This window comes from Fukomys damarensis, unplaced genomic scaffold (assembly GCF_012274545.1).
Source record: "Fukomys damarensis isolate Sample0158 unplaced genomic scaffold, DMR_v1.0_HiC HiC_scaffold_12, whole genome shotgun sequence".
Classification (NCBI taxonomy): Eukaryota; Metazoa; Chordata; class Mammalia; order Rodentia; family Bathyergidae; genus Fukomys; species Fukomys damarensis.
In genome coordinates this window covers 54,492,547-54,503,154 of record NW_022900924.1, presented here as the reverse complement: position 1 = coordinate 54,503,154, position 10,608 = coordinate 54,492,547, and the positions used below count along the sequence as shown (strand labels likewise).

The 10,608-nt window shown below is 42.2% G+C and overlaps 1 protein-coding gene across 1 annotated transcript in view; it reads right to left on the bottom strand.

The window, feature by feature from the left end:
* The window catches only part of Smarcc1 (SWI/SNF related, matrix associated, actin dependent regulator of chromatin subfamily c member 1), a 130,090-nt gene that overhangs the window by 78,039 nt on the left and 41,443 nt on the right, over window positions 1-10,608 (bottom strand). Inside the window, exons 7-9 of the mRNA XM_010624569.2 lie at window positions 8,974-9,043; window positions 4,547-4,622; window positions 760-885 (exon numbers count right to left, since the gene is read on the bottom strand). Of these exons, the coding sequence (XP_010622871.1) occupies window positions 760-885; window positions 4,547-4,622; window positions 8,974-9,043 (272 nt within the window). The remainder of the gene's footprint in view (window positions 1-759; window positions 886-4,546; window positions 4,623-8,973; window positions 9,044-10,608) is intronic.

The following is a 10,608-nucleotide window of genomic DNA, read 5'->3' as shown; positions in this document are numbered from 1 at the left end:
ATAAAATGAAAAGCAAAATAAATGTAAGTATCTCCAGGGAAAATTTACAAATGATACAACTTAAAAAGTTGTAACTTGTAAAAAAATTATAGACAAATATTTAACTGCTTGGGCTTTTTTTTTTTTTTGAGACAGGGTCGCACTATGTAGTTCAAGCTGGCCTTGAACTACATTGTGTAGCTCAGGGTAGCCTGAAACTCAAGGCGATCCTCCTGCCTCAGCCACTCAAGTTGTGGGACTACAGGTATCTGCCACCACACCCGGCTTCTGGACTTCAGAGGACTAAATGCTGAGTCCCCAACATTCAGAAAGGACTCAACTGTTAAACCTAGACTTTAAAGGCTGTATTTGTACTAACAGCTCTATTAAAAGACAGTAAGTAAATAATTTTTTCCAAGGAAAATCAGAATTCTATTATGTTGTGCAGATATTTGGAACACAAAATGAAAACACAAATCTAGCAAATAAAATCAGCAGTGATACCACCATACTTCATGAGCTACTTTACTTTTATAGCATTGGGAATCAAACTCAGGACTTTGCGCTTGTGAGGCAGGCGCAGCACCGTGGAGCTACTTTAAACGCTAACAACCCTTTGGGGTTTCCATGCCTGTTAGAGGTTTTATGGCTGCTTGGGAACTTGTCCGTGTATGCAATGGCTGGGGCAAGCTGGTGCCTATGTGAGTTTGCAAGTGACGATTTTGTAGCATTCATGGCAAGAAAACACCCAGTGAAGAGAACTGGCGTCGAAGGAAATACCTCTTCATTCTTTGTTGGAATTCGTTGACGAAAATTCACTGGCTTCCTATTCTCATCTACTTCATAATCTTCCTCATTCATCCATTCATTGAAAGTGTCAGTGTCCAAAATCCATTTCACATGAACCTAAAGCCACATGAGAACAAGAGTAAATACATAAATAACAAAATCACTTGAGCTTTTAAACTATTCAGAAGAAAAAAAATGGTTAATTTCAAAGTCTCAAAAAACAGGATAAGAATACACTATTATTAATATATATGTGAGGTGCAACTTAGCCTTTTCTAAATTTTATTTATTTATTATTTTTTGGAGACGGCCTTGCTATGTCATCCAGTCTGCCTGTGAACTCACTACGTAGCCCACACTGGCCCTCAAACTCCAGGTGATCCTTCCGCCTCAGCCTTCTGAGTGCTGGAGTTACAGGCGTGTACCACCACGACCAACTATCTATTCTAATTTTTATTTCATTTCTTTTACTAATTAAGAAACTCGAAAGAGGGCTGGGGATTTCACTTGGTGGTGCCACTGCCTGCCTCACAAGCACAAGGTCCCAAGTTCAATCTCCAGTACCAAAAAAGGAGCTGGGGCTTTAGCTCAGTGGTTCCATTGCCAGTCTCCAGTATCCCCCCACCCAAAAAAAAAGAAAGAAAGAAAGAAAAAATGAAACTTGAAGAAAGGGAGGGAGGGAGGAACAGAGGGAGGGTGGGAGGGAGGGCAAAGCAAAGCAAAGCAAGGCAGCAGTCAATGGCACAGCCAAGACCATCACTGCTCTAAGTACAAAGGCTGTCTCCAGAGTCGGGAAACTAATAGCACTCTAACAACTCTCACTCTAGCACACTGACAGAGATCTGTCACTCTGTCCCAGTAAGTACACGTGGGGCTCTGCTGGAGGGACACTCAGGTGCTGGCTTCTTCCATTCCTCTATCACTGTATCTCATTTTAGATGATGCTTCTGAGAGAGAATTAATAAAATGTAGAGTCACAGACAATGAGGGCGCACTCCAGTAATCCCAGCTACTTGAGGCTGAGGCACAAGGACCATAAATTCAAGGCCAGTCTAGGCAAATTAGTGAACACCCATGCCAAAATAAAAAATACAGAATTGAGAACGTAGTTTAGTGTGAGGCCCTGAACTCAATCTCCCCCTGCACAGCAAAAAAAGAAGAAAAAACAAAAATGCTGAAAAAGAGAGCCTGGCACGGTGGCACACTTGGGAGGTTGACCTAAGAGAACTGCCACAAGCTCAAGGCCAGCCTGGGCTATATAGCAAGACTTGCTCAAAATGACAACAAAAAATTAAAGGTCTTGCTGGGTGGGGTGCTGTAATCTCAGCACTTGGCAGCCTGAGGCAGGAGGATTGTCATGAGGCCAGCTTGAACTGCACAGCAAGACCCTGTCTCAAAAACATTAAAAAATTTTTTTTTCAGGGTCCACTGGTGGTTGTGCATGATACACACAGATACAGATACTTACGCCACAATACTAGCCTAATATTCCATTTTTTCCAACAGTACTCAAAAGGGACTCAGGTATAATTTGGCCCTAGATAACTCTTCCCTCCCTGTATAAAATTGTTCTTTACCTCTCAAGTAAAGAGGAGGGGCATGGAATGCTTGGTCACAATGAACATTAACATGCCTGGCCAAGAACCAATACATTATTCTTATGGGAGTAATCATAACTATAAAGCTTTCCTAGAACACCAAGAACAAGATATGAAAATTCACTAGAAGACAATATGGATTTCCTCATAAAAATATTTTGTCAATCTAAGACCCCTACTCTTCCATGTTTTTAAAAATGAGGAACGGGTTGTTAAATTGGTTATTCAGGACAATGCCTTTTGCTTACCTCAAACTGTCTGCCTACGTTCCTCCTCTCCCTCAAAACTAAGTTACACAGGGTTGCCAGGTGTGGTGGCACACGCCTGTAATCCCAGCACTCTGGAGGCTGAGGCAGAAGACTGCTGTGAGTTCAAGACCAGCCTGGGCTGCCTAGTGAGTTCCAGGTCAGTCTCAACTACATAATGAGACCCTATCTCAAAAAACAAAACAAAACAAAATAAAACAAAATGAAAACAAACACACAAAAACAAAAACAAAAAAACCCAAAAACTTTACACAGGGGCTAGGGATTTTGCTCAGCAAGGTCCTGAGTTTGATCGCTGGTACAAAACAAAAACAAAAACAAAAAAACTGTTACATAGTAATGCACATAAACATAGAACACCCTGCCAGAGAGAAAGTAAGACCTGCTAAAACTATCAAATCTCCTAAACATAAAAAGTAAGGAAAAAGTGCATTAGAAGCCCAAAGCTAATTAAATATGAATATTAAAGGAGTAATGTTAAAAAATAAACATATGAGCCAGGCATGGTGGTACACACCTGTAATCCCAGGACTTGGGAGGCTGAGGCAGGAGGATCTCTGTGGTCGAGACCATAAAAACTTTACACAGGGGCTAGGGATTTTGCTCAGCAAGGTCCTGAGTTTGATCGCTGGTACAAAACAAAAACAAAAACAAAAAAACTGTTACATAGTAATGCACATAAACATAGAACACCCTGCCAGAGAGAAAGTAAGACCTGCTAAAACTATCAAATCTCCTAAACATAAAAAGTAAGGAAAAAGTGCATTAGAAGCCCAAAGCTAATTAAATATGAATATTAAAGGAGTAATGTTAAAAAATAAACATATGAGCCAGGCATGGTGGTACACACCTGTAATCCCAGGACTTGGGAGGCTGAGGCAGGAGGATCTCTGTGAGTTCGAGACCAGCCTGGGCTACATAGTGAGTTCCAGGTCAGTCTCAACTATATAGTGAGACCCTGTCTCAAAAAACCAAAACAAACAAACATACATACATATGTCTAATAATGTTTTCCAAAGTATATAAAATTGTTCAAAAGTAAAAAAGAACTGGGCCAGGGATTTAGCTCAGTGGTTCCACCACCTGCCTTGCAAGCGCAAGGACCCAAGTTCGATCCCTGGTACCAAAAAAAAAAAAAAAAAAAAAAAAAAGAACTGAATATACAGAGTACATATTCTGTAACTACCCAAAAATCTTTTGCAAAAGTACTTTAAAATAGTATGTGCCAGGCCAGGCGTGGTGGCTCACACCTATAATCCCAGCACTCAGGAGGCTGAGACAGGAGGATCACTATGAGTTCAAAACCAGCCTGGACTACATAGTGAGTTCCAGGTCAGTCTCAACTACATAGTGAGACCCTGTCTCAAAAAACAAACAAACAAACAAACCCCAAAAAACACAACAACAAAAAAATAGTATGTGCCATGCTGGGCATGGTGGCAGACACTTGTAATCCCAGCCCTTGGGAGGCTGAGGCAGGGGGATGGCTGGGAGTTCGAGAACAGCCTGGGCTACATAGTGAGTTCCAGGTCAGTCTCAACTATATAGTGAGACCCTGTCTCAAAAAAAAAAATCGAAAAACAAACCAACCAACCAACAAACAAAACACTAATAATCTGGGTTGAGTATATAGGTCAAAAATTATTTATATCTTCAAGGAAAGCAGAGTGGTGGAGCATACCTGTGATCCAGCACTTGTGAGGCTGAGGCAGAACACAAGTTCATGGCCAACCTGGACTACATAGTGAGACATTGGCTCAAAAGACAAAACCGAAATAAAATAAAATAAAATGGTTATGTACACCTGTGCTCTTCTGTCAATCATTCCAAAAGTGGGACTAAGCCTATGGGGCACGGGGGGACAGAGAAAGACATACACAGAGACAGAGACAGAGAGAGACAGAATGTATTTACCTTCCACGGCTTTTCTGGGATTGGTGGATCTTCAATTTCAGCATCAACATCATTACTATGGACCCAAGTATCATAGCTATAAAGTAAATGGAATAAAGACAAACGGGAATCAAAATGCATTCACACCAAAGACTTAGCAACAAGCAATAAGAACACATCTTAGAAGTATTGCTGGGCCAGGAATGGTGGCACACACCTGTAATCTCAGCATTTGGGAGGCTGAGGCAGGAGGATCCTCATGAGTTCAAAGTCAGCCTGAGCTATAAAGTGAGTTTAAAACCAGTCTCAACTTTATAGCCAGACCTTGTCTCAAAAAATAAAAACAATAAAAGACAGACAGATACTGCTGGGCATGGTGCCAAATACTATTTGCATACAGTAATACTACGGTATCAAGCTTCACTTTGCTGAGAGAATTCCTTTGCAGAAGGCACCTTTATATTGCTTTGATGTTGCTTTCTGCAAAGGAATCGCAGAAGCCTCAGTCCACCAAATTCAAGTTGCCTTTTCTTCAAATCACAGTACCATCACTCAGTGCCTTCTCTGTGTTGTCACCAGCCTCTTGTTCAGTCTCCACTGATGCTGTTTGGTCTTTGCGTGAACGCTTTTCAACATTTACAGGTCGATGACCTAAAGTGACAAATGGCTCTCTTCTCTGAATTCCCAAGGCATAAGCCCAACAACCAGCCCCACATTTCTTTGATGAATCAGCATGACAGGTGCGCCAACCTAACATACTCAAAGCTCAATGATCACACCACCCTAGCTCCACCCTGTGCTCCAGGCAACCATCACCACCTCTGTAAATGCCAAGTCCACCTCTGCAGCGGTGCAAGCTGACACCCTGGGGAACATCACTGACTTTAGTCCCAAGCATATCTTATAATCAAACAACAGCATTCATTAAAAGTTCTATCTTCAAAACATGTCCAGAACTCTGCCTCCTTTCTGTAATCATTAATTTTTTCCACTTGTTATAAGTGGGCTTTGTGATATTAAACTTAATCATAAATGCGATGATTAAGAGGCTCCCGGAACGGTCCCTGGGACACGGGGGTGAGATGATGATCAGTGGGTGAGTCCACAGACGTCACAGCTCAGTGTGCTGGGGGAGGAGGGCCCAGATGGAGTAGGTCAGCTGGCCTGTGCCTTCAGTGGCTGTCTCTCTCATTGCTACTCCTCCCCTGTGCCCCTGTGCTCTGCTCCCAGCCACCATAAGCTGAGCAGCTTTGCTCCTCCACACCCTCTGGCCACGTTGTTCTTCCCTCAAAGCCAACCATGGACTGAATTCCCTGGAACTGAGCAGTATCAAACTTTCCTTCTTTAAACTGTGGGTGTCATGCACTGTATCCCCAAAACAAAACAAAACAAAAAACTACCTATACAGGTTTCACTGGGACATTTTCATCCACACATGTAAGCAACACACTTTGATCATTCACATTCTACTTCACTTTACTTTTCACTCACTGCTGACAGAAAATACCCACAGTTAAAGGGGAAAGAGTTTATTAGCTCACAGACTGCAGAGGTTTCAGTCCATAATCAGCTGGCTCCAAGGCAGAGTGGCATGTGGCAGAGGGATGGTACGGAGAAGAAACAGTAGCAAAAGCAACTAGGGAACCTTAACAGTGTCTTTCTGCCCCTTTTAACTTACTCAGACTACCAGGATTAGAGTAACCAAACCAACCAGTGCACTGATTTGGTAACCACACACCCTAAATCCCAGCACCACACACTACAGATTCAGCCAACTCTGAAAAAGCCCTATGACCACACAAGGCTTTGGAGGACATCCAGACACAAACCATAACAACCCCCTTTCACCCTTCTGCTCATTGATCTCCCTACTTTCGCACTACTTTCCCAAGAGTCAGTTTGCCTTACAACCGACCAGAAAGATGTTTTGAAAATGCAGTCAGTCTACAACGTTGCAAATCTACAAATCTGCTCAGAGTTCTCCAAGGCTTCTGACTCAATCAAAACGAAGAGTCAAAATCCTAACAGTGGCTTGCCAAGGCCTCAAGATCAGGTGCTGCCGCCGCCCCTGTATTGCCATTTCCTTGTCAACTTCCCTCCATCCTCACTCATATCTGTACCACACAGGCCCTAATGGCATCGGAACATGTGCCATTGGGCACTCACGGACTTTAAAACACATGACTTCCTGTTTCCTAGAGGCTCCTCACATCACTATATTCATACCGCTCACTCCCCCATAACCCTGCTCGAAGATCTCCTGACCAATGGACTTGAACGCACGAGAGAAGTCACTACACCTTTTCCAGCACCTTTTTTTTTGAAACCAGTGATCCAACTCAGGACCTTGCGCTTCCACTGAGCTAAATCCCAGACCCTCCAGCATCATATTCAAAGTAAATAAAAAGTTAGCAACCAAATAAAACTTCAGTTAATATTATTGTAATTGCCAATAATATTATTATTAAAATCAAGAGATATCTAAAAATCAAGTGACACCTAAATCAATTATTTACAAGTCATTTTAAAAGCATTTTAAATCAGCCTTTTACTCTTGTTAATTTTTCTAGAAACACTTATAAACATGAGATCAGAAAAAAGTTGCTTTGCTAATGGAGTATACCAAGTAACTGGGCATGGTGGCACACACCTGTAATCCCAGCCCTGAGGAGGCTAAGGCAGGAGGATTACCCGGAGTTCGAGGCCAGCCTGGGCTACACAATGAGTTCAAGGTGCGCCTATCTTAAAAAAAAAAAAAAAAAAAATCATGGGTTCTGCCGCCTGTCTTCCAAGCTTAAGGTCAGGAGTTCCCTCCCCAGTACCAAAGAAACAAACAAAATCGTGGGCTGGGAATGTAGCATGACACTAGGTAAGCATGATACTGAATGTGTTCAGTGGCGCACTGCCTACTTGGCAAGCATGAGGACCTGAGTTCAATTCCTGATACCCCCCCATCATATACCAAGTAAAGATTACCAGTGAGAAAAAATGGTAATCTCATATTCTTCAAAAGTCTTGATTAGAGGGCTGGGGATTTAGCTCAGTGGTTCTGGCGCCTGCCTTGCAAGCACAAGGACCCGAGTTCAATCCCCAGTACTAAAAAACAAACAAAAGTCTTGATTAGAAAACACAGTATAGGTATAGATGTCAGAGAACAGGCATAATTTAAAATTTAAAAAAAGTGAACAAGACCCTTGAGAGACAGAGACTCAGATGTGGAGAGAGGCGTGAAAACCCAAAACAGACTTGAAAAGCCCACTATGGGAAGGATCTCTACTTGGTGTGACCAGAATAAAATGAACGCCAAAGCAGCTCTCCTATAAGTTGAGGAAAATGAATTCTGTGTACGCCTTTTCTACTATCATGAACCCAGGTGGGCATGATACCAAATGAGGATGACCACCACAGCTAACCTTAAGTGCACACTAATAATATTCTCTACTCATACCACAGGCACAGAAACATGGTTTGGGATGTAACATGGAAAAGTGACAACAACACAGGGTAAGATTTCTGACAAGAAAAACTTGTTGGACATAAAATATCTTCAGCCTTATAATTTGGCATGCACAATTTTGGGGGAAAGAAACCCAACTAGCTATAAACATAAGGAAGAATAATTCATTTCTTGTTTTATATTTTTGTTTTCTTGAGACAAGGTATCACTATTTGTCTGGCTGGCCTTGAACTCACTATACATAAACAGACCAGGCTAGTCTTGAACTTGTGGTGGTCCTCCTGCCTTAGCCTAGCCTCCTGAGTGCTGGGAATACAGACATGTATGTGCCCCCACTCCCGGTGAAAAATTCATTTCTTAAAAAACAAAAAAACAAAACAAAAAAACAAAAAACATATCTGTATTCCCAGACTACCTGAAAGGCTCTTTTGGCAAATACATAAAAAGATCAGGGTTTTTTTTTTTAAGGTAAGTATATGTTACTTTACTAAACTATTAAAATAAGTAGTCAATAGTCAAGAACTATTTCTGAAAAAATTTAAAAAGTCAATATAAGACTCAATAAAGTGAGACTAGTACATATCAGCAAAAGTATTACTAATCAGAGAATAAAATTCTATCTAAGTAAATCTGCCTTGTTCAGACCTCAGGGCATACAAATCAGTGTTACCTGCCCGAAGAGAGGAGGTCAAAGGCACCAAACACAAAATAAAGGCACAGAGATGGGAACATGAACTGCCCGATCTCATGAGCGCAGGTCCAGCCTTACACGTTAGGCTGTTTAATGTTTAAGGGTATGGGAATACCCTGATTTTAGGGGCCTGGAGGTATTGCTCAGTGGTAAAGCACTTGTCCAGCATGTAGGGCCTTGGGTTTCACACACACACACACCCGATCTGACCATTATACCCTGCATATACGTGTTGAAATATTTCACTGTACTCCATAAATGTATATGATTAAAATAATAATTAGTATTTTTAAAAGTTACCTGTCTGGGTAGAAGCCCCAGTGTACTAACACCTGCTTGTCTTTTCTCATCACTGGTCTCAACCATTCTTCTGAAAGAGGAAAAAACACACACATCAATCAAACTAACGAAATAAGGGAGTATGATGTAGCCTTAATTTTTACTGTGAGTTTTTGCTTTGCTAATGATGAAAAAATTTTAAACTGAAGACCAACCACCTACCAGATTAAAGAGAAACTTCTCAGCTTATACAGTGCAGCTTCCAGGACTCCAAGTCCACAATCTGGTTGGAACCAGCTTTGCACTGCAGTGAATCAGCCTTCTCCCTGTCACCTGCTGATCCTCTTTCCCATCAAGTCAGTCACCACGTTCTTCACAGTTTCAATGCCTGTGCAGACCCTCTCATCCTTTTCTGAGAATCTGCATAAGCCACACGCTTCAGGAAGGTTACGCCTCATCTCCTTGGCTAGAATGCTCTTGTAAATACTGTTTCCTCCAGATTCCCTTTCTCCTATATCTACAGTACTACACCAAAGGGCCGGGGCTGCACTCAGTGGCAGAGCGCTTGCCAGGTGCTCATAAGGCCCAGGGTTCCATCAGTAGCACTGAAAGCACTGGGAGGCCACACTGTAAACACTTTTCTCCCAGTTTCTCTTTCAAAGATGGGTGCAAATTACATAACAAAATGATTCTTAATGATTTTAATGAGTGGAATTAATTCTACCTTTCAGCACTGGTTGCCATGTGCTTCTTTGGCAGCCTAAATGTGTTTGTTGGAAAACTTGTTTCCAGTAATAAGAGGGAAGTTTGGGTAAAGGCTGCTTAAAAACCAACAACAAAGAAGTAAATCAAAGTAGATCAGCGAAGTAAAATTGATTCTTTAATGCCATTTTCAATGAGAAGTGGCCCTAGCTTCACAGACTAAACCCCGGAAGGCATGCAGGTGTGCCTGTGCACAAGATGAACCATCCACCTGGATGTCCTTCTATTTCGAAAGATAAAGAGGGAAAGAGCTGGGCCTGGACCTATCGTAACACCCTACTGGGGTAAGGACTGAAAAAAGAGAAGGGGAGAGCGGACCTTCCTTTCTAAATCCACTCCACATGAACCAATCTACTGCCATGGTTTGGGAAGTACCCCTCCAAAGGCCCAGGAGAGAAATGTCTGCCCCCCACGGTGGAAGCTGAAAGGGGTGGGGCGGGGCCTAGGTACCACTCCCAAAGCACTGGGATGTTTGCCTTTGGAGGGGACTCCGAGACTCTTCTCTCCTCCTCTCTTTGCTTCCCAGACACCATCAGGTAAGCAGTCCTCCTCCCTCTGCCCCAGCACCATGTGCCACCTCACAACCACAAGGTCCCTGTGCAATCCCTAATACCAAAACAAAAACAACGAAACTTTTTCCATGCTGTGACATCAGTTTAGGATTTTGCTTCTGGCTTTTGCAACTAGAATCTCAAATCTTGGAACTTGTGCAATTAAAACAACTTAACCAGGGCCAGGGATTTAGCTCAGTGTTGCCTCCACCTGCCTCGCAAGTACAAGGTCTGGAGTTCGATCCCTGGTACCAAAAACTAAAAACAAAAAGGATGTAGTAAAACCTAATCCAGTATAGATTTCTTATGAGGACACAAAATAACTCTTTTTTTTTTTTTTTTT